This window comes from Hemitrygon akajei, chromosome 4 (genome assembly GCF_048418815.1).
Source record: "Hemitrygon akajei chromosome 4, sHemAka1.3, whole genome shotgun sequence".
NCBI lineage: Eukaryota > Metazoa > Chordata > Chondrichthyes > Myliobatiformes > Dasyatidae > Hemitrygon > Hemitrygon akajei.
Genome location: NC_133127.1, coordinates 165425376 through 165450174, shown reverse-complemented (window position 1 = coordinate 165450174; position 24799 = coordinate 165425376). Strand labels below are relative to the sequence as shown.

At 41.1% G+C, this 24799-nt stretch overlaps 1 protein-coding gene across 4 annotated transcripts in view; it reads left to right on the top strand.

Annotated features, from left to right (window-relative positions):
- The window catches only part of stard13b (StAR related lipid transfer domain containing 13b), a 426906-nt gene that overhangs the window by 96787 nt on the left and 305320 nt on the right, over positions 1 to 24799 (top strand). For 3 of the 4 annotated variants that reach the window (XM_073043870.1, XM_073043873.1, XM_073043872.1), the window contains one exon: positions 18901 to 19056. In XM_073043870.1, coding sequence (XP_072899971.1) covers positions 18901 to 19056 — 156 coding nt within the window. Of the gene's footprint in view, positions 1 to 604; positions 622 to 18900; positions 19057 to 24799 lie in introns of those variants that run through there. The other variant, XM_073043874.1, reaches the window with a different exon arrangement.

The window sequence follows — 24799 nt, the reverse complement described above, 5'->3', positions numbered from 1 at the left end:
TTGCTTTAGAATATAGTAGGAAAATTTTGTTTACTTTCCCCTTGGCAGCAGAACTTCCTGTCGTGAGATTCCAAGGCCAGGAATTATTTCCTTAAGCTTCAGCTTCCCTATTTCTCTCCGGTGTATTAGCTTGTTCCTTAAAACTTATCTCAAAGCAAGCCTTGGTCATTTTCTCTACATGCTGTATACTGCATATGGATTATATTATTATCATACGAAGCTGCTTGTTTATTTTACCTTTAAAAGGTGTAATTTAAGTATAAGCTTTTGCCTGTTGTTTAACATGAGTTACAAAAAATACTGTGCATGTTGGAAATCTGAAAAATATCATAATATGCTGGAGATACTCAACAAATCTGGTTAGAAAGTAGAAGAGCAGCAAAACAGTGGGAGGTTAATGCAGCTTTGGGCCTGTGACAGAGCATGATGGGGTAACAATGGAGGAGACATGGTAAAAAGAAGTGTCAAAGGATTGTTTTCCAATTCACTTTCAGGATTTGGGTGTCACAAGCAAGGACAGAGTTTATTGCCCATTCGTATTTGCCCTTGTGAAGATGGCAGTGAGCTGTTTTCTTGAACTTCTGCTGCCCCTCTGGTGATGGCATTCCACAGCACCCTTAGGTGAGGGGTTTCTAGAATCTGATTACTGTTAGGCACACGGGTGATAGAGAAATAGAGGGCTATATAGGAGGGAAGAGTTAGGCTAATCATAAAGTAGGTTAAAAGGTTGGCACAACGTTATGGGCCGAGTGACCTGTACCGTGCTGTAGTGTTCTGTGTTCTATTACTGAAGGTGTTATACATTTCCAAGCTGACTTTGAGGGAAAGTTTGAGTCAGTGCTGTTCCTATGCATTGCCGCCCTTGTCCTTCCTGGATTGCATTGAATTGAATTGACTTTATTACTTACATCCTTCATATACATGAGGAGTAAACATCTTTACGTTATGTCTCCGTCTAAATGTGCAATGTGCACATATAGTAATTTATAGTAAATATTATGTACAACAGGATAGTCAATATAACATAGAACTACAGCTGCATCAGCGTGAGTTAAACAGTCTGATGGCCTGGTGGAATAAGCTGTCCCGGAGCCTGTTTGTCCTGGCTTTTATGCTGTGGTACCATTTCCCAGATGGTAGCAGCTGAAATAGATTGTGGTTGGGGTGACTCTGGTCTCCAAGGATCCTTCTGGCCCTTTTTACACGCATGTCTTTGTAACTGTCCTGAATAGTGGGAAGTTCACAATTACAGATGCGCTGGGCTGTCCGCACCACTCTCTGCAGAGTCCTGTGACTGAGGGAAGTACAGTTCCCAAACCAGGCAGTGATGCGGCCAGTCAGGATGCTCTCAATTGTGCCCCTGTAGAAAGTTCTTGGGGTTTGGGGGCCCATACCAAACTTCTTCAAGGTACAGATCGTGGGCTTGATGAGAGCTGTTTGTGTACATAGTAGTGGATCAGCTTCTGGATGACACATGCTATGTCACTGTGCATCAGTGGCAGAGGGAATGAATATTCAGGGTGATTGATGGGGCTGCTTTGTTACGGATGCTATCAGGTTGCCCGAGAGTTGCTGGCACCCCATCTATCCAAGCAAGTGGAGAATATTGCTTCATTTGTCACCACAAATCAACAAATTTCATGTCATATAAATCAGAGATAATAAATTTTATTCTGTTTCTTATACCTCTTGATGGCATTGCATGGTACCATTGTGACCCAAATAAATGGGTAGAATAGATATAAAAGATGAAAGTAGTTAACTTGGTTCTGAAGCGGCAGCCAAAAATGCCACATATGTACAGATGGGTCAGAACACAGATTTCCAGTTGAAGATTAGTTTACATATGCTGTAGTGTATTCAGCACATGGAAGAGTCAAAGTGAGACAGTCCATTGTTGGAATCACAGATCTCATAGTGATGAAGTTCACTAGTAGCAGGATGCAGTCACTTTGCAGTATTTGGAGGTCTAGTAATGATCTGAGGGGCAGTTTGTCAATGTTCACTAAGCTGGAGATTGTACAGTGGATGGATCGTGGAGCTTTAGGGATCCAAGGATCCAGTGGAGGTGAGTGATGCTTTGGGGGGGTTGCAAATCAACTCGATTAATAATGCAGAATCTGGCACTCTCCCCAATCTGTCATACTGGAGCTGGCCTTGACATCTCCCCATCTGTCATGATGGTGAGTTGCTCACCATCTGTCAGGCTGGGACTGGCATTGTACAACTCTTCAGCTGACAGACCAGAGTGATACTCTTCTACCTCCCAGTCGGTGGATTGAAACAGTAAGTCCCAATGGAACTGACGAATCCTGATCAGAATGAGATATTCTTTCTGCACACTAGTGTTTACACTGTTTATGACCTCAAACATTCCACAAATACTAAACTGTATCAAGGGCATAAGAAAAATCAGTTTGTGTTTATATTTCCACAAACTTGTGTGCAGCACAGCAAGCACGCATGCTATTAATACCTGTTGGGTCTAAATGAAATTCAAGTACAACCTTTAGCAGAATTCTCAGGTGGTCGCATGGTGGAAGGCTCACTGGTCCTAAACTAACACTTAACATTGGCAATATCGGGGTATGCTTTCACCGTATGGGATGGAGACATTGGTCAAGATCTCAACCCAGGGGTATCATTGTGAGTACCGAATGCGTAAACTACTGCCTGGAGAGATGCTCATGTTAGAACCCACTGAAAATCAAACAACACATCTCCCCTTCCTGCCTCAAAAGCATCATGTCTGCAAGCTAACTCCTTTCCCCTTTGGTGTGAAATAATGAGCAGCAATGTACAGTGGATTCCGGTTAATTGGGTCATCGGTTAATTGGGGCGACTCTTCAAGAACAAAAACTAGTCGAGAAAATAGCCAGGATGTAGTGGCGTGCAAAGCACTGTGAAAGGAACACATGGAGGCAGAGAGAGCTGAACTCGGAATGTCTTTACTGATTTAAACTCGTGCGCTTAAATTCCCCCTCCCGTGGGTCCCCACAACCAGCGGGGCGGACGTGACGTCAGACCGTCCCCGGAAGGTCCGCCCCGAGCGGGCCGCATGTCTGCCTGCAGCACCCGATGGCGGTTCGAGCCCCGTGTGTGCGGACTGCCACAAGGATTCCTTTTGTCTATTTGGGACACTAAGCTGCTAATTGGGGCAGGAGATTGTTGATAAACAGTTTCTAACTAGCATCAGTTGTGGCCATTAGACATGACACCATTCTTAGAACAGTTTGAAAATAGCATCTGTTGTGTGTATTCATGTTCAAAAATCAGTGATTTGTGTCAGTGGTTGTTGACAAGAAATAAGTAGTAAGACAATTCAGAAATGTTTTGCTCACTGCTGTTTCAAGTATTCAGGCTTCGAGGTGCCAGAAATGGGCGGGATTTCGCTACTTCAACCAGTCAGAAAATATTTAATCTTTAACGTTACAATGAAAATGATGATTTGGAGGATGCAATCGTCGACAGTGGTGTATAAAGGCAGACCCTTATTTGCTCTAGGTGTCTGCACTAATTTTGTTCATTTACAGTGAAAAGAAATCCATGCAGATGAATTCCTCCGTCAAAAAATATTTGGAACTAATGCATAGTTTTATAGCTTTGCAGTAGTATTGGTAGTATTCTAATTTGTTCTGTATTTCATTTAAATACATAATTTGTTACTCATTTGTCTTTTTTTATACCTTTTTAACTATTTCCATGGAACTTTGGCTAATTGGGGTAGTCACTTAATTGGGCCAAAATGTACTGGTCCTAATGTGTCCTGATTAACTAGAATCCACTGTACTGATGTTTCCTGATACTTCTGACTGAAACAACAAGTACTTACTCATAGAAACTAAATTCCCACACTGTTGCATATGCTCTGTCAAGGACAAAAGTCTGAGAATTATTGATGGATTGGAAGGGACGATTTTGTCAGTTCATTCTGTCATCCATCTGTCACTAGTCTTAGTGAGTTACACTGGTGAATCACCTCACAAATATACTGCTAGGTTAAATTATACAAGAATGATTTAGGAAGCAAGGAGGGAATAAGCTATTTTTATGCATTTCTGATTAATATATCTATTATTTTGTAATAGTGTTTATTTTTATTGAATTATTTCCTTCAATACATCTGAACATATAGAATAGTACAGTACAGAGGTAGGTGCTTTGGCCCACAATGTCTGTGCCAACCATGATCCCAATTTGAACTGCTCATTTCCTTGCACCTGGTTTATATCCTTCAATTTCCTTTCCATGCCTATCTAAATGTCTCTTAAATGTTGCTAAAATAACTGCTTCCACCACTTACCATGACAGCATATTCCAGGCACCTACCAGTCTCTATGTAAAAATAAAACCTGCCAGCTGATTTTTCTTTAACTTACCCCTCTCACCTTAAAGCTATGTCCTCTAGTCTTTGATATTTCCACCTTGGGGAAAAGTGTCAATCTACCCTGTCCATGCCTATCAAAATTTTATGTTCTTCTATCAGTTCACCCCTCAGCCACTGACACTCAAAAGAAAAAACAATTCAGCTCTGCTGAACCTCTAACTAGAACTAATACCATCTAATCCAGGCACAATTTAGTGAACATCATCTGCACCATCCCCCAAAGCATCCACATCTTTTCTATAGTGCAACGACCAGAACTGCACATCCTATTGTAAATGCAGGTTAACCAAAGTTTTATACAGCTGCAATATGTACCTTAATTTGGATCGGCCAACCACGAGGGAGTTTGTTGAAAGGTTTACTAAAGTTTATGTATACAACATCCACTGACCTACCCTCAGTAGTGATATCTGTCACCGCTGGGAAAGCCCTTCTTTTAGCTTTGTTTGAGGGTGTTTCAAGGGCAGGACCTCTTAACTGTCATCAACCGAAAAAAAATTCAGTGAAGAAAAGATTCATAAGGATGCTACCGGGACTGGAGGGCTTCAGGTAAAAGGAGAAACTGGATAGACTTGGACATTTTTCCCTGGAGTAAAAGAGGGGCTGAGGAATGACCTTACGGAGATATATAAATCATAAGGGATGTAGATAAGGCAGACAATCGTAGGTAGAGACCATAGGTTTGTGAGAGCAGGAAGATTTAAAAAAGAACCTGAGGGGTAATTTGTTCACACAGTCTGATACAAACAGCAAAGGAAACTGTAGAGCTGGTACGTTCACAATGTTTAAGTCATTTGGACAGGTACGTGGATAGAAAAGGTTTTGAGTGCAGGGGTTCCCAATCTTTTTGATACCATGGACCCCTACCATTTTCCAAGGGGTTCATGGACCCCAGGTTCAGAACCCTAGTTTAGAGGGACTTGCAAAACACAGACTAGCTTGGGTAGGTGTCTTGGCTGGCATGGATGAGTTGGGCTGAAGGGTCTGCTTCTCTAATATGTAACTCAATGACTCTAATGCTTGCAAGGATCTGTGGCCACCTTATCCATTGCTGGGGACTTTGGAGTGAGGAAGATCAGTAAGGTAAGTCCTCCACATGCAAAGGAAAAGTAGAATGATTGCTGTATATCTTAAATAATATTGCCTGAGTTGCTGATTACCTTATGTTGTTAACTGAGTTTTGAGTCTGGGGGTTATAATGCTCTAAGTCAGAAGATGGGGTAGTGTTCTTGAACTTATATTAATCTTCATTGGAGGAGGCTGAGGAGAGCGTGGAGGCTTGAAGTCACAAATGCAGGAATATTTTGCAAATGAATCACACAACGACTATTAGGACTCTCCATTTTAAAGGAGACCACATTGTAAGCATAAATACAGTATTCCTAGCACCAGAGTGCTTTGGGTGACATGAAGGAAGGAGGTAAAGAAGAAGATATTACACCTGCTGTTATTGGAGGAAAAGGTACTGTGTAGGTATTGGGTTTGCTGATCACAAAATTCTAAACTCAAAGCAAAGAACTTCAGCCCTATCAAATAAAGATAGCCACAGGCACCCTCACTAAAGGGAGGATATACTGTAACTACCCAATCTTCAAAGACTAGTTCACTTCCCTGTTGATTCTCCATGGAGAGTTTAGCCACCAATACCCACTATTTGGGTGGTGGGTACACTTCCCTATCAAGGAGAATATTCTCGTGTTTCCGATGTAACCAAGAAATCGGTACTTTTTTACATTCTACTTGGTCTTGTTCTAAAATTCAACCTTTTTGGACAAATTTAAGAGTTTTATTGGAACACAACTTCCACATAATCCAATATTATTTTTATTAGGCGATATTGAAGGGATAAAATCGAAACCCAAATTGAATAAATATCAGAAAGAATTCATAAAAATTGCACTGGCAGTAGCCAAAAAGGCTATTGCAGTTACTTGGAAATCGGATGCATACTTAAGTATAGATCGTTGGAAGAATGACATTTCCAGCTGTATTCCACTTGAAAAAATTACTTATAATTTAAGAGATAAATATGAAACATTTTTGAAAATTTGGCGCCCTTATTTACAAAAGACAGGATTAAATACATAGGTGCTCCGAAGATAAAATAATTGGTTATTTGGGGAAAGAAATAAATACATATACTAAAGTTATTACGAACTCCGTGGAACATGTGGGATCTTCTGATATCCAGGCACTCTTTCTTTCTTTCTCTCTTTTTTTTTCTTTTTTTTTATATAGGGATGTTAGGGGGGAGGGGCTAAGGGCAGGGGGGAAGGGTATATTTTTTTTTCTTTCTGTAATTATTTGAAAACTCAATTTAAAAAGTTTTTTTTAAAAGAATATTCTTACAGCTAACAAAGTAGCTTAAACACTGTTCATTTATTTTCAGTGATACATGTTTAAATTCAAGCAACATTCTTAAAACATTTAAAACTCACAGAGGATTTTCATCTCATAAAAAAAACTTCCAAATTACAAGAGATTTCTAAAACACAATGGATTTTGAAAACACAGATAAAATTCCTATAAACTAAATAGACATACCCATGAGCCACTGACAAGCCAGTCATCTGTTGCAGGAATCAAAAGCAAAAGAATGGATTCAAATTCACCCCATGTTTCTGTCATGCTTCTTGATGTTCTTGGATCATTCCTAAGAAGTCTGAACTGCATCTATACTATTTCTCTGCCACTTACACGTGATATTTTTTCATATCCCTTTTAACACAAGGCTTCTACAGTCAGAGATCCCAGGTACCCACAATTAATGCTGTGAAGCTGACTCCATGAGTACACAAACTTCCAACTACTTAATAGATCATCTATTTTTGTGCTAAAAGATCATTTCCATCTGATCTGCAAGCTTCCTTGAACTAAACAATTTAGCTAGCATTGTCTAGTTTGAAACAAGCCAAATTAGCATACCCATTGTCTTATATTGCACCTCTTCAGAAATTAGACCAGGTGATGTGAGCTAGCAGTCTGCTCTATTGAGAGTGTTTGTTTGCAAAGCTATCATTTCAACTTCAGATTGATTACTGTTTGCCAGTTACATTGAGAACTGAAGACAGACTCCCGTTTATGACCAGAAGCTAAACAAAAAAGATGAATTGGAAGTTTAACTTATTCCAAAACAACCAGTTCATCTTAGAAGCTCATTGCTGCTATGTTTAGAAAGCTGAGTTTGGCAAAAGACGAGGCCTCTAACCCGAAGACAGTGAATATCCATCGCACTACTGTGGAAAGAGGAATGATTGGTGATGGTGAGGGAAAAGTAAACTAGGGAATCTGTGAGGGAAATGAACAGGTAAAGATGCACACGGTCATGACAATCTTCTGAAGTTTAATTTAATGTGAAGGCTGGGAAGTTGAGAAACAAGGACAAGGAGAATCCTGTAGGGGAGAAAAGAGGAGAGAGCAGAAACGTTCAAGGCCAAGGAGTAAGGAGGCATATTGAAAACAAAGATATAGAAGACTGCATCATCGGAATTGTTATGGGCAATATTAGTCAAGAGAATCTGCTGCCTTTTAGTGGATATTGGTCACTATCCTATCCCAGAGATAGAGATAGAGAGGTGGAGGAAAGGAAGGGAAAAGTTAAAGTTGGGTTAGAGAGGAGTGTGTAAGATATAGCAGACTATCTCTTTTCAGAAGGGCAAGTGGAAATGTCCTATTTCCATTTGGTCTCTGGTGCAAGACACAAGTCTGATCCTCAATGTATTCAGTTTCAGGACAGCTTCAAATCTCATTTACTTTCTGTTCTTTTACTTCAAATTACTGCTTATTGAGCATTGTTATGCCTTTATTGTATCTCTGATAACTGGGTTATTTATTAAAAATGAATATAAAACAATTGGTAATAACTCAACTGATAGAAGTTTGACAACATAATAAACCTGCAAAATAACCTGATTTTTGTGTTGACACTTACCCCAAATTCTTGCAGAGAATCAAAGAAAGTAAAACCAAATCCAGAGCTCTTCCTCTGACTATGGACAGAAGCAGCATTCACTTTGAATTTTTTAAATTATCTTTAACCTCTATTTTTAACAGACCAACACGCACAAAATGCTGGAGGAACACAGCAGGTCAGACAGCATCTATGGAAGTAAATAAACACTCAATGTTTCAAGCCAAGACCCTTCTTCAGGGCTGCAAAAGAAGCGGGAAGATGCCAGATTAAAAAGGTGGGGCAGGGGAAGAAGGTGGGAGATGAGAAAACGTACAAATTGGCAACTGACAGGTAAAACCAGGTGGGGGGGGGGGGGAAGGTGGATAGGTGGTGGAGGAAAGATGAAGTGAGAAGCTGGGAGGTGACAGGTGGAAGAGTTAGAGGGCGGAAGAAGGAATCTGATAGGAGAGGACAGTGAACATGGGAGAAAGGAAGGGAAGAAGGGCACAAGAGGGAGGTTTCACCTTTACAATCCTGATGAAGGATCTCGGGCTAAAGCATTGACTGTTTATTCCTCTCCAAAGATACTTCCTGACCTGCTGAGTTCCTTCAGCATTTTGTGTGTATTGCTGAACATCAAGGAACCGTATTTTAAAGTAATACCACTTTTATTTTTTATATTCTCCCAATTTCCCATAAACTCTAACAAGTTTCAAAAGCAGTCATAGAAAAATTGACAGTTGAGTACTATCTGCTAAAATTTGGCTTATAAACTATCTCCTCTACTAAAAGGCAAAGCATTGGTAATCATGTTCATCAATGCTTTGAGTTTTTATGCCTCAGATATATTCCTTTTCTGTAGAATTACATCAGTCAAACCACATTTGTAATACCAGCAGGTTTCTACCTCATATTACAGGGTACCTTTCCCAAGATATTATCAGTGATGTCTTTGCTAATACATAGGCGCATGAATGATCAAAAAATGGAGTGCTACGTAAGAGGGGTCGGATTAATCGTAAAACACGTTAATATGTCAGCATAATATCATGGGCCAAAGGGCCTGTACTGTGCTGTTGTGTTCCATGTTCTACTCCTCTCCATATTTGCCACCTGATCTGCTGCATTCCTACAGCATTTGGTGTGTGCTGCTATGAAATAACCACATTGCCATAAAAATCCATCTGCATACAAATGTCCTCAAGAAAGAAAATTGGCTGTTCTTCCCCAACTATTGCCAGTTTGGAGATCCAGACCCATCAATGTATTTAATTGTAACTGTCTCCTCTGTTAGAGATTGATAATATATGCCAGTATTACAAATAATGTCTATAGCCCATGAATAAAAGAAAGGTTCCTGTCATTGTGGGGTATCTTATACATACAAACTGAATGCCAAGATTCTGACAACAATAACTGTACTTGAAGATGGACAGAAAGCATGGAAATGTATGTCAGTCTATAGCTCCAGGCCTATTTAGTATGGTTGGGGAACAAAGTGAGTTAGAATCTAAAATATGGAAGATAGAGAAGTGGAAGGCTGTATGGGAGAGAAGGGTTAGGTTGATCTTGGAATGGGTTAACAACACGGACCAAAGGGCCTGTACTGTGCTGTAGTGTTCTATGTTTTATGTTCTAAGCACCCAGGCTTCACTTAGATCCTGCTTGAGGATTGGAGTTAGATGTAGAGATAAGCTGCTTGGATCCAGAGATTTTTCAATTGAGCAAGGATTCTGTCCAAAGCAGGGATGATGCATGCTCCTGTTGAGAGTCTGAATTAATCTCTGATGCTCCTGTGCCTCATCAGGATTGGGATCTTCCTCTCCCATGTCTTCCTCTGTCTTGAAAACCTTCCTGCTCAGACTGCCAAGTTAAAACTGTCTGATTATTACAGCCTGATTTGCAGATTGAAGTACTCTTTAAAGGGAGGTCCTTGTTAGCTATTTAGAGAGTAGCTTGAAATCAGCAATGGACAGTCTGCCTTCCATCATTTTCAAGATTCGTAAGTAACCTGGGTTTCTGCCAAAAGGGAGGAGCCAAAGTCACTCTTATAGAACAACACTGGCAGCGTTTAGGAGATTAGGGATAGTCTGCTCAGTGATGTGTGATCCACAGAGACTTCAGAGAGGGAAGAATAAAATAAATCACAGCAATGGGTGTGTACAGGGTAAATGAATCAGTAAAACTAGTTTATTTCATTAAAGACCCTCACTATTTGTGACATACCCTCTCCTCGTTACTACTGTAAGGGGCAAGGTTCAGGAGCTTGATGACCCACACTCAACAATTTAGAAATAGCTTCTTATCCTCTGCCATCAGATTTTTGATTGTTCTGTAAACCCATGAACACTGCCTCTTTATTCCTTTTTGCACTTCTTTTTGTAATTTATAGCAATTGCAGGTCTGCACACTACTGTTACCACAATTAAAACGCAATTCTGATTCTGAGTCACACCTTGAAAATTCCAGTTGTTTTCAGCTTGTATTAAATAGGTATTGTACTTTTTCTTTCCTAATGTTTTCATTGAATAACTTGTCTGTAATTGTTCTGGCTTATTATATTGTTGTTTTGGAATTGTAGATGGAATATGTTTATCACAAAACTAATTAGACCAACTGCGGAACTAACCTCCAGAACTAATCTGACGTTTAGGGAGTTCAAAGCTATCTTATAATCTTGGTGCATTCAGAACCAGCAGCTGGGCTTTATCCAGTTGGCCATCTGCAGGAAGATGATTTGTAGAAAAGTGCTTCCATTAGAGCAATGAAAAAGACAATGAGCTATTTAACAGATGGAAATGGTAATTTTAGCAATCACTGTCAGTCAAGAATAATAATGTTCTCAAATGCACTCTTATATGAGATGTATATGACCTCGGGACAAAGGAAACCGATTTGACCCTGTATTTAAAGTGTCACCCTTGTGTCAGCTCCAGCTCTGTGCATGCTCTCATGTCTCGAATTCACAGGTTGGGGGTTCAGGACACACTCCAGATGGATGAGGACAAATATCCAGAAAGAAGTTTTCAGCCAGTACTTTGGTTTGAGGAAGAGCAGGGAAATTTCCCCTAATGTTCTGTCTAATACTTATTCCTCAGTTAACACAATAAATTTGAACTCTGCAGTTATTATCACATTGCTGTTTTGTGGGCTTACTGGGTGTAAGTTAACTGCTGCAGTTCCACATTGGTAACTAATAAGCAATCTGCTGGAGGAACTCAGTGGGGTGAGTAGCCTCCATGCGAGGGGATAATGGAATTATTGAAATATCAGGACAACCTGCTGAATTTTTCCAGCAGATTGTTGCTCCAGTTTCTGGGGTATTGGCATGATATTGTGTACTGAGATATAGTGGAAAAACATCTTATTTGTGTGCCTCACAGATCATGCCATAAAGTGATTGTGATCGAGTGAGAAGAAAAAAAAGAATGCAATATATTGTGTTGCAGTTGCAGAGAAAGTGTGTTTCAGGTGGAGGTCGATTGTGAGATCCAGCATCTGCAGTCTGCAGACTCTTTGTTTTCATTACTTGGTGACTATAGATCAGTAGGCCTAACATCTGTCATTGGGAAAATGCTGGAATCTTTTACTTGGGAGATAACAACAGGATATTTAGACTATCAACTGGAGTCATTATTGCTTTATGAAGAGAAGCTGCATCTGACATATTTGTTAGTGTTACTTGAGGGAGTAACAAGCATGTCAAATAAAAAGCTATCTTTCAAGAGGAGGAGGAGAGAGTTGGGAGGAAATGAGCCTCTGCAGAAGATCCTCTCCAGCAGAGCATTTAGAGAAAACATCTCATGGGTGTCTCATTAAATGACATTGGAGGCTCCATTTCTCCGGATTAACAGACATATGTACTACTTGTAGCAAAGTCAAACAAACTCACTAATTGATGTCAGTGCAATCCATTCCTTTCTCCCTTGGTGGAGAGTGTTAAGCTGAAAGAACATTAAGTTGCTAAGATTGTGAGCTTCCAAATATATCTACCTTTGGCTGGATTCCATTACCATGGTTAAACAAGTGAATTAGTTCCCTGAATTTGTAGCTGGTCTTCATCTACATCTTCTGAATCAGGATGATGAGTACCAAGATAATCCAGGGTGGTAGCTATGTTGTTTTTTATTTTGAGATAATCTGCATCTTTCCATCTACAAGCCACACAATCTAGCTAGCTGAAGATAAGGCCTATCTTCATACCATTTGACTCATAACTCCAATACAAACTCCACCAACAAGAATAGGATGTGATCCCACAAGATCTTTGCTGCAATCTGCAGCCTTAAACTGATCACTAGTGAACTCAAGCACTGAAACTTCTACTGTAAAGTGAGACAATGGGTCTCCTGTATAGTAATAGAAAATAATATTAAATTTAGCTGGTCGTTACCATAAATGGAAAGATTTTCATGCATATATAAAGCAACATTTGAAGTTGAATAGAAATGTACAGCATAGGTGCCAAAAGTATACTGGCAAGGGGCAAATACTATCTGTTTTACTAAATGATACTAAATGAGCACTGTTCTCTGTACTCATCTCAATTGGAAATAGAGTAACTTCAATGTACTGCACAATACAATATCAGACAAAATCTAGAGCAAGTCAAAGGAAGAAGTTTTCTTCTGATTGGCTACATGGTATGTAGGGATTGCTGGCAAGGGGCAAATACTATCCCTAATAGCCCTTGAAGTATGGAGCTTGTGGTATTCCACAGAGGTCTGGGTTGGGACCGATTCTGTTTATGTTATATGTCAATGATTTGGATGATGTTAACATAGAACATAGAATAGTACAGCACATTACAGGCCCTTCGGCCCACAATGTTGTGCCGACCCTCAAACCCTGCCTCCCATATTACCCCCCACCTTAAATTCCTCCATATACCTGTCTAGTAGTCTCTTAAACTTCACTATTGTATCTGCCTCCACCACTGACTCAGGCAGTGCATTCCACACACCAACCACTCTCTGAGTGAAAAACCTTCCTCTAATATCCCCCTTGAACTTCCCTCCCCTTACCTTAAAGCAGGGGTGTCAAACTCATTTTAGGTCACGGGCCGGATTGAGCAAAATGCAGCTTCATGCGGGCCGGATCAGTCGGACGCGTGCGAACGCAGCTTTCGTTGCCTCCGTTTTTTCAGCCTGCTCTCATGTGTCTCAGTCTCTGCTATAACTACAAAGTGTTTCACTTTACAAATTCCGTTTCTTATGAAGAAGACTGCCGAGCAAGACTGCCGAATAAACACTAAAAACCCTGAAAACCTGGTACCTGAATAAACTCAGCATTAGCCATATCATATGCCATAGACGCTTCGATTACTGGGGCCAGCTTTAATAGTAATTAGATATTATCTCGCGGACCAAAGATAATTCCACCGCGGGCCAGATTTGGCCCGCGGGCCTTGAGTTTGACATATATGCCTTAAAGCCATGTCCTCTTGTACTGAGCAGTGGTGCCCTGGGGAAGAGGCACTGGCTGTCCACTCTGTCTATTCCTCTTAATATCTTATACACCTCTATCATGTCTCCTCTCATCCTCCTTCTCTCCAAAGAGTAAAGCCCTAGCTCCCTTAATCTCTGATCATAATCCATACTCTCTAAACCAGGCAGCATCCTGGTAAATCTCCTCTGTACCCTTTCCAATGCTTCCACGTAATTCCTATAGTGAGGCAACCAGAACTGGACACAGTACTCCAAGTGTGGCCTAACTAGAGTTTTATAGAGCTGCATCATTACATTGCATCTCTTAAACTCTATCCCTCAACTTATGAAAGCAAACACCCCATAAGCTTTCTTAACTACCCTATCTACCTGTGAGGCAACTTTCAGGGATCTGTGGACATGTACCCCCAGATCCCACTGCTCCTCCACATTACCAAGTATCCTGCCATTTACTTTGTACTCTGCCTTGGAGTTTGTCCTTCCAAAGTGTACCGCCTCACACTTCTCCAGGTTGAACTCCATCTACCACTTCTCAGCCCACTTCTGCATCCTATCAACGTCTCTCTGCAATCTTCGACAATCCTCTACACTATCTACAACACCACCAACCTTTGTGTCGTCTGCAAACTTGCCAACCCACCCTTCTACCCCCACATCCAGGTCGTTAATAAAAATCACAAAAAGTAGAGGTCCCAGCACAGATCCTTGTGGGACACCACTAGTCACAACCCTCCAATCTGAATGTATTCCCTCCACCACGACCCTCTGCCTTCTGCAGGCAAGCCAATTCTGAATCCACCTGGCCAAACTTCCCTGGATCCCATGCCTTCTGACTTTCTGAATAAGCCTACCATGTGGAACCTTGTCAAATGCCTTACTATAATCCATGTAGATCACATCCACTGCACTACCTTCATCTATATGCCTGGTTACCTCCTCAAAGAACTCTATCAGACTTGTTAGGCACGATCTGCCCTTCACAAAGCCATGCTGACTGTCCCTGATCAGACAATGATTCTCTAAATGCCCATAGATCCTATCTCTAAGAATCTTTTCCAACAGCTTTCCCACCACAGATGTAAGGCTCACTGGTCTATAATTACCTAGACTATCCCTACTACCTTTTTTGAACAAGGGGACAACATTCGCCTCCCTCCAATCTTCCGGTACCATTCCCGTGGACAACGAGGACATAAAGATCCTAGCCAGAGGTTCAGTAATCTCTTCCCTTGCCTCATGGAGCAGCCTGGGGAATATTCTGTCAGGCCCCGGGGACTTATCCGTCCTAATGTATTTTAACAACTCCAACACCTCCTCTCTCTTAATATTAACATGCTCCAGAACATCAACCTCACTCATATTGTCCTCACCATCATCAAGTTCCCTCTCAGTGGTGAATACCGAAGAGAAGTATTCATTGAGGACCTCACTCACTTCCACAGCCTCCAGGCACATCTTCCCACTTTTATCTCTAATCGGTCCTACCTTCACTCCTGTCATCCTTTTGTTTTTCACATAATTGAAGAATGCCTTGGGGTTTTCCTTTACCCTACTCGCCAAGGCCTTCTCATGCTCCCTTCTTGCTCTTCTCAGCCCCTTCTTAAGCTCCTTTCTTTCTTCCCTATATTCCTCAATAGACCCATCTGATCCTTGCTTCCTAAACCTCATGTATGTTGCCTTCTTCCACCTGACTAGATTTTCCACTTCACTTGTTACCCATGGTTCCTTCACCCTACCATTCTTTATCTTCCTCACTGGGACAAATTTATCCCTAACATCCTGCAAGAGATCCTTAAACATCGACCACATGTCCATAGTACATTTCACTGCAAAAACATCATCCCAGTTCACACCCGCAAGTTCTAGCCTTATAGCCTCATAATTTGCCCCTCCCCAATTCAAAATTTTCCTGTCCTCTCTGATTCTATCCTTTTCCATGATAATGCTAAAGGTCAGGGAGCGGTGATCACTGTCCCCCAGATGCTCACCCACTGACAGATCTGTCACTTGACCCGGTTTGTTACCTAATACTGGATCTAGTATGGCATTCCCCCTAGTCAGCCTGTCAACATACTGTGACAGGAATCCATCCTGGACACACTTGACAAACTCTGCTCCATCTAAACCCTTGGAACTAATCAAGTGCCAATCAATATTAGGGAAGTTAAAGTCACCCATGATAACAACCCTGTTATTTTTGCATCTTTCCAAAATCTGCCTCCCAATCTGCTCCTCGGTATCTCTGCTGCTACCAGGGGGCCTATAGAATACCCCCAGTAGAGTAACTGCTCCCTTCCTGCTCCTGACTTCCACCCATTTTGACTCAAAAGAGGATCCTGCTACATTACCCACCCTTTCTGTAGCTGTAATAGTATCCCTGACCAGTAATGCCACTCCCCCTTCTCTGTCCCTTTTAAAGCACTGAAATCCAGGAATATTGAGAATCCATTCCTGCCCTGGTGCCAACCAAGTCTCTGTAATGGCCACTACATCATAATTCCATGTATGTATCCAAGCTCTCAGTTCATCACCTTTGTTCCTGATGCTTCTTGCACTGAAGCACACAGACTTTAGCCCTTCTACCTTACTACCTTTATACCCTTTATTCTGCTGCTCTTTCCTCAAAGCCTCTCTATATGTTAGATCTGACTTTACTCCATGCACTTCTTTCACTGCTCTATTGCTCTGGGTCCCATCCCCCTTGCAAATTAGTTTAAACCCTCCTTGACGTTAAATGTCAATGATTTCTTACCCAAGATCCACAAACCCGCTTGTCCAGGTAGACCCATTGTTACAGCTTGTTCCTGCCCCACTGAACTCATATCTCCATACCTCAACTCTGTGTTATCTCCCATAGTTCAGTCCCTTCCTACCTACATCTGTGACATTTCACAAGCTCTGGATCTTTTCAATGATTTCAAGTTACCTGGTCCCGATCATCTTATTTTCATTATGGATGTCCAGTCCCTATACACCTCTATCCCCCACCAGGAAGGCCTCAAATGTCTGTTTCTTTCTGGACACCAGACTCAACCAGTTCTCCTTCGCCACCACTCTTCTCCAGCTGGTGGAACTCGTCCTCACTCTTAATAATTTCTCCTTTGGCTCCTTTCTTTTCCTTCAAACAAAAAGTGCAGCTATGGGCACTTGCATGGGTCCCAGCTATACCTGCCTTTTTGTCGGCTACATGGAACAGTTTATGTTCCAAGCCTACACTAGTGGCTATCCCCCACTTTTCCTACGCTACATTGATGACTGCTTTGGTGCTGCTTCCTGCACCTATGTGGAACTCGTCGATGTCATCCACTTTGTCTCCAGCTTCCACACTGCCCTCAAGTTTACCTGGTCCATTTCTGGCACCTCCCTCTCCTTTATCGATCTCTCTGTCTCTGGAGACAGCTTATTTACTGATGTCTATTATAAAACCATTGACTCTCACAGCGACCTGGACTATGCCTCTCCCCACCCTGTTACTTGTAAAAATGCAATCACCTTCTCTCAATTCCTCCATCTCTGCTGCATTTGCTCTCAGGATGAGGCTTTTCATTCCAGAATGAAGAAGATGTCATCCTTCTTCAAAGAAAAGGGCTTCCCTTCCTTCACCATCAACGCTGCCCTCATCTGTATCTCTTCCATTTCAAACACGTCAGCTCTTACCCCATCCACCCGCCACTCTACCAGGGATAGGGTCCTCACCTACCACCCTACCAGTTTTGGGCCACTTATCTTTGAAAGAATGTGCTGAAACTGGAGAGGGTTCAAAGAAGGTTAATGAAAATGATTCCAGGATTGAATGGCTTGTCATATGAAGAGTGTTTGATGGCTCTGCCCTGTATTCACTACAATTCAGAAGAATGAGGGGTGACCAAATTGAAACCTTCTGAATGGTGAACGGCCTTGATGGAGTGGGTGTGGAAAGGATATTTCCTGTGGTGGGAGAGTCTAAGACCAGGGGACACAGCCTCAGAACAGAGGAGCAGCCTCTATCACAGGGATGAGGAGGAATTCCTTTAGCCAGAGAGTGGTGAATCTGTAGAATTCTTTGCCACAGGCAGTGGTAGAGGCCAAGTCAGAGCAGAGGTTGATAGATACTTAATTGGTCAGGGCATGAAGGGATATGGGGAGAAGGCAGAAGATTGGGACTAAGAGAAAAATTGGAACAGCCATGATGAAATGGCGGAGCAGACTTGATGGGCCAAATGGCCTAATTCTGCTCCTATATTTGGATAATTTCGGAGACGATCAAGATTAAACTTTTTGCTTGGGACTGGACTCATATAGACAAGGCGGGGTTGCTAGATTATAAACACAGGAGATTCTGCAGATGCTCTGAATCATGAGCAAATCATATAAAATGCTGGAAGAACTCAGCAAGTCAGGCATCATCTATGGAGGGGAATAAGTAATAGACTTTCCCAAACAGGTCCTGATAATTATTTAAGTCCAAATATTCTGAAGTATTAAAAGGGGGAATTGATGTTCATGTGTGAGAGAGTAAGTTGCAGGCTGCAGGGAAATAAGTCAATGAGGAAAGGAATTAACTGGTTTGCTTTTCTGAGAGCTGGTATGAAGTTGATGGACCAAAGGACTTCCTTCCTTGTCATATATATGATGGAATTGAACTACAGAAAGCTGGGGTTTATCCGAGACTGGTTGTCACTTAAGCAGCTGATAGCATGCAACTAGCAGAGGGGAAAGGAAAACAGGCGGACACGTAGGCCATGTATTATCAGTGTATATGTGGCAGCTGACTTATTCTTTTGTTTCACGTAGACTCATGTTACTGTTGGCCAGACAAAATATTATTACTGTATGCAACCTGTCATCTCCCTGCAGTTATTTCAAACCCATGCTTTCAATATAATTGCATATCATGCACTCTTCACCATGACTCGGTCAGAATCCTGAGATCATTTAGCACAGGACTGCGGCAGCTGAAGTACACACTCACCAGTAGCATTTCAAGGACATTAGGGATACGGAGATACGTGCTAGCAATATCTCAAGGATGAATGTAAGAATAACCATTCAACAGTTCAAATACAGTGAATAAAATAGTATAGACCTGGAAGCACCCTTCTGTTTCCAGCAGAAAAACAAGACATTTTGTATATTTTACTTGTGTGGCTACAGAGGCACTGACTTTATGATTCTGCAATTGATGCTTGTTTCAGGCAGAGTCTAACGAAGATGTCTTCCATTCGAGAGACTCCATGACTTTGCTGATGAAGAAGCTTGACCAGCTGAACCTGGACATTGAGGATGCTCTTATTGTTAGTCCCTCCCCTGTTGGTCCTCCTGCCATCAAGAGACGTTGCCACCAGCAGCCAGTAAGTAATGATTGCACTCTTCTTGTCTCTCCTATTCAACTGACTTCAAGTATACTGAGATGAATAAAAGGATAACAGAGAAAAATCCCAGGCAGAATGTACTTTAAAAACAAAACTGCAGATTTTGAAAAAAAACACTTCCTGCAACATTAACGTGCCACTTCTCTCCCTTCCTGACTTTATCCATACAGCTTATTGATCATAAATAATATGCATACTTTAATGAGCAGCATCAATAAATTCCTTAATAATAATAAATCTGTTCAGTGAGCCTAATTAGTATCATACTACATACAGCAAAGCTCTCTAATTCACTCAATCACTGCTGAGTTGATAATGCTGACTCATTTTAACTCAGGACAGGTTTGAATTACAGGGTAAAGGCTAAGTTAAAGGTGTACCTTATGATCTCTTCATTGGCTCAATTGCATTTTCCTGACATACTTTTTCTTCCTTATTGAAATAAGATCTTTTTAAGATAAATGGACTCAGAACATGCAAGTTCATGACATTGTTGTCTGATGCTGTTTGCTGAAGTGCTCACATTGATCAACATTAAGGATATATAGCAGGTGTTCAGTGCCATAAATAAGTTGCCCTGAGAATCATTGAGCTTGCTCACAGCAGCAGTGATTTTGCCTGTTGCTATATTGCTCTCAACTGCTGGTTTGTTGCAAAAGATGACCACAAACAGCTACTTTTAAACAAATACAATCTCATCGCACGATAAAGGTTAATGATCTAATGAATTAATCCATCATCAATATTGAAAACATCTTTTTAAGTAATGTAAAGTTTAACACAGCTGTGAGTGAAAATTATAAGTGCATAAGTTTATTAACTTCACGTGCAATAATTTACGCATATATATTATTGGTCTTGCCTTTCAAGCCAAGCATTGTTTTTAGTTTGCATAGTGTTATGAAACCAGTAACTGGTTTCACTTACCAGCAAAGATAGATATGTCAGTTGAAGTCCAATGGTACTATTTTCAAAAGTTTTATTAATAAAGGGGCACAAAAATTAAGGTTAATACAAACATTCAGATAACATGCGTCAATACTCAATCTAAAACGCAGGTACATTAATAATCACTCAGAAATAAGCTCTTTCGTTGTCTAGGGTATAATACTGAGTCCAATTGGAAATATAAAGAGTCACTCTGAAGTCTGCAGGCTTTTCCCTTTTTGGTTTCACGTGTTGGAGAGAGAGAGAGATAAACGGAAAAACTTGCCCAAAACATCCATGGAATCAGGGGAGCGATCTTCCCCGTTGTTAGTTAAAAGCGATCTTCCGTTGGTTCCAGCCACAAACCCCGCATTCGGAATTTAACGCACGTGGCTTACTTCAAAATGGCTTCCCGTTCCCACGGGAAGCGTTATCGTGCTTCTTGGTGTCTCCTTGGTGCGTCTGAGGGTCGTCCTCTTTCAGACCCTTCTTTATACTGCCTCACGGGATCTCAGGTGTCAATCAGGTTGCAGGTGATGCAATCTCTCTCAACCAGTCCACTTTGCCCGAGGGCTTTACAATGTCCCTGCGAGTTGGCACGTCTGCAGTTCCCAGGTGTCTCCTGAGAACAATGCCACAGTCGCCAGCTTTTGTCCCAGTGGAATGCGGTATCCAGCACGTCGCTGTCTTTCCATTTCCTGTGTCCATTCGGCCTGTCTCTCTCTCTCTCTTGCTCTCTCTCTCTCGGGTCATTGACCCCCCTTTCACTAGGGCTCTTGCAATTCTCACAAAGGAGGGGGCTGGTATCATAACAATAGCAATAAAAAAAGTTTGCATTATTACCAAGCAGGAAGCAGACAGACTTAGTACAAATGAGATTAAACATCAAGCTCATTGAATTGTTACCATAGCCTCAATTTGATAAGACCATATGATACAAGAGCAGAATGAGGTCATTTGGCCCATTGAGTCTGCTCCACCAGTCAATCATGCCTGATCCTTTTTACCCCTACTCAATGTAATTTCCCAGCCTTCTCCCCGTAACCATCGATGCAGTGTCCAATCAAGAACCTATCAATCTCTGCCTTAAGTACACCCAATGACCCGACCTCCACAGCTGCCTGTGGTAACAAATGCCACAAACTCACCACCCTCTGGCTAAAGGAATTTCTCCACATCTCTGTTTTAAATGGATGCCCCTCTATCCTGAGGCTATGTCCTCATGTTCTGGGCTCCCCTACCATTGGCAACATCCTTTCCACATCTACTGTGTCTAGGCCTTTCAACATTCGAAAGGTTTCAATGTGATCCCTCTCATCCTTCTGAATTTCAGTGAATACAGACCCAGAGCCATCAAATGTTCCTCGTATGATAACCCTTTAATTCCCAGAATTATCCTTGTGAACCACCTCTGGACCCTCTCCAATGCTAGCATATCTTTTCTTAGATGAGGAGCCCAAACTTTTCACAATACTCAAGATGAGGCCTTACCAGTGCCCTAAAAGCCTTAGCATCATATCCCTGCTCTTGTATTCTAGATCTCTTGAAATGAATATGAATTTTTCATTTGCCTTCTTCACCACTGACTCAACCTGCAAGTTAACCTTTAGGGTGTTCTGCACAAGGACTCAAGTCCCTTTGCATCTCAGGTTTTTGGATTTTCCCCCATTTAGAAATTGGTCTATATATTTACTTCTACTACCAAAGTGCATCTTCCAACATTGTATTTCATTTGCCACTTTCTTGCCCGGTCTTCTCATCTGTCTAAGTCCTTCTGCAGCCTACCTGTTTCCTCAATACTACCTGCCCCTCCACCAATCTTCACATCATCTGCAAACTTGGCAATAAAGCCATCTATTCCATCATCTAAGTCATTTATATACAGCATAAAAAGAAGTGGTCCCAACATTGACCCCTGCAGAACATCACTAGTTACTGGCAGCCAACCAGACAAGGATCCTTTTATTCCCACTCATTGCCTCCTACCAATCAGCCAGTGCTCTAACCATGTTAGTAACTTTCCTGTAATACCATGGGCTCTTAACTTTGTAAGCAGCCTCATGTGTGGCACCTACAAACTCATTCATAAGGCCAGTGATGTTGTGGGGGTGGAACTGGACTCTCTGACGCTGGTGTCTGAAAAGAGGATGCTGTCCAAGTTGCATGCCATCTTGGACAATGACTCCCATCCACTCCATAATGTACTGGTTAGGCACAGGAGTACATTCAGCCAGAGACTCATTCCACCGAGATGTAACACTGAGTGTCATAGGAAGTCATTCCTACCTGTGGCCATCAAACTTTACAACTCCTCCCTCGGAGTGTCAGACACCCTGAGCCAATAGGCTGGTGGTTGACTTATTTCCACTTGGCATGATTAACTTATTATTATTTAATTATTTTTGGTTTTATATTGCTATATATCTTCACTATTTTTGGTTGGTGTGGCTGTAACTAAACCCAATTTCCCTCGGGATCAATAAAGTATGTCTGTCTGTCTGTCTGTCTTGTCAAAGGCTTTCTGAAAGTCCAAATATACAACATCCACTGCATCCCATTTATCTATCCTACTTGTAATCTCCTCAAAGAACTGCAATAGGTTAGTCGGGCAAGATTTTCCCTTAAGGAAACTATGCTGACTTCGTCCTATCTTGGCCTGTGTCACCAAGTACTCCATAACCACATCCTTAACAATTGATTCTAACATCTTCCCAACCACTGAGGTCAGACTAACTGGTCTATAATTTTCTTTCTACTGCCTTCCTCCTTTCTTAAAGTGTGGAGTAATATTTGCAATTTTCCAGGCCTCTGGCAGCATGCCAGAGTCCAATGATTTTTGAACAATCATTGATAATGCCTCCACAATATCTAATGATACCTCTTTCAGAACCCTAGGGTGCAGTTCATCTGGTCCGGGTAACTTATGTACCTTTAGGTCTTTCTGCTTTTTGAGCATTTTCTCTCTTATAATAGTAACTGCACTCCTCTTCCATTGCACCCTTCAATATCTGGCACACTGCTAGTGTCTTCCACAGTGAAGACTGATGCAAAATATACATTAGTTCATCTGCCATCTTCTTGTCCCCCATTATTATTTCTCCGGCCTCATTTTCTGGCGGTCCTATGTCCACTCTCGTCTCTTTTATTTTTTACATTCTTGTAAAAGCTTTAATTATCGATTTTGAGAATGTTTGGTAGCTTGCTTTCATTTTCATCTTTTCCCTTCTAATGATTCTTTTAGTTGCTCTCTGTAGGTTTTTAAAAGATTCCCAATCCTCTATCTTCCTGCTAATTTTTTGCTTTGTTGTATGCTCTCTCTTTTGTTTTTATATTCATTTTGACTTAACATGTCAGCCTTGATTGTACTATTTTGCTATTTGAGTATTTCTTCATTTTTGGAATACATCTGTCCTGCACATTCCTCATTTTCCCCAGAAACTCAAGCCATTGCTGCTCTTCTGTCATCCCTGCCCACATCTCTTTCCAATTTACTCTGGCCAACTCCTCGATCATATCACTGTAATTTCCTTTACTCCATTGAAATACTGCTACATCAGACTTTACTCTCTCCCTATCAAATTTCAAGTTGAACTCAATAGTATTGTGATCACTGGCTCCTAAGGGCTCTTCTACCTCAAGTTTACTAATCACCTCCAGTTCATTACATTACACCCAATCGAGTATAACTGATCTCCTAGTAAGCTCAACAACATGCTCTAAAAATCCACCCCATAGGCATTTAACAAACTCAGTCTCTTGAGATCCATTACCAATTTGATTTTCCAAATAGCATAGGCTCAATTCGTAAAATAGTTATCCTGAATGATTCAATTCTATGTTTACTACTTCTTAAAATTTGTGTGATGCATCCTTTAATTTTATTGTTTTTTAGTGCTGTGATTTCCAATACTGAAATATTATTATCATCAATGTGTTGTTGTAATAGATTAGCTTTATGTACAATTGTTGAATGCCTTAAATTCAACCTAAAGATAAAATGTGTCTGGGTAACTGACCCTTCTACCACTGTTTTCTTGGGATGGAAAGCAATGAATTGATCCTTTTCCTGCAGTCAGTCTTACAGGAAGCTAGGAGCAGACTTGGGGTTTCATCAGAATATTAGAGTACTGTCAGCACCACAAAAAAAAGAAAATGGCAAGTAGCCAGTACCAGTGAAGAACTTGGGGTTAGATAAGTGTGTAAAAAAAATCACCCTGAATTTGGGAAAATCTAACTTACATTCCTTCAAAATATTTTTGGTTTTGTTTATATATCACTACATATCAACTAAAGAAACCGAGTGTTACTCACAAGCTCTGTTCATTGACTTCTTATACTCTTGGGCTGATGTGCATGTCTTTTGAGTGCTAAATTCTGACAAAGGAAAACATGCCTAGATATCCAAAGACGGTACCAGGAGAAAATCTCAAAAGTTATTAAAATGTAAGGAAATATGTAGTAAGATCAATTGGTTCCACCAAGGCAGAGTCATCAGATTCAGAATCAGGTTTATTATCACTGGCATTATTATTGTGTAAGCAGATAAGGGTGTACCTATTGAGTATTGCTTTTTATTCAATTTATTCATGATCAGAAGTAACAAGTATTTCACAAAATGATAATACATAAATCTAGTATGAGATAAAGTCCTAATTTAGATTGTGAGTCCTGATGAAAGCTCCTGGCCCAAAATGTCGACTCTATTCCTTTCCATAGCTGCTGTCTGATCTGAGTTCCTCCAGGAGTTTATGTGGGTCATACTTTAGGTTTTGATTTTGTCATCCCTTCAAAGACT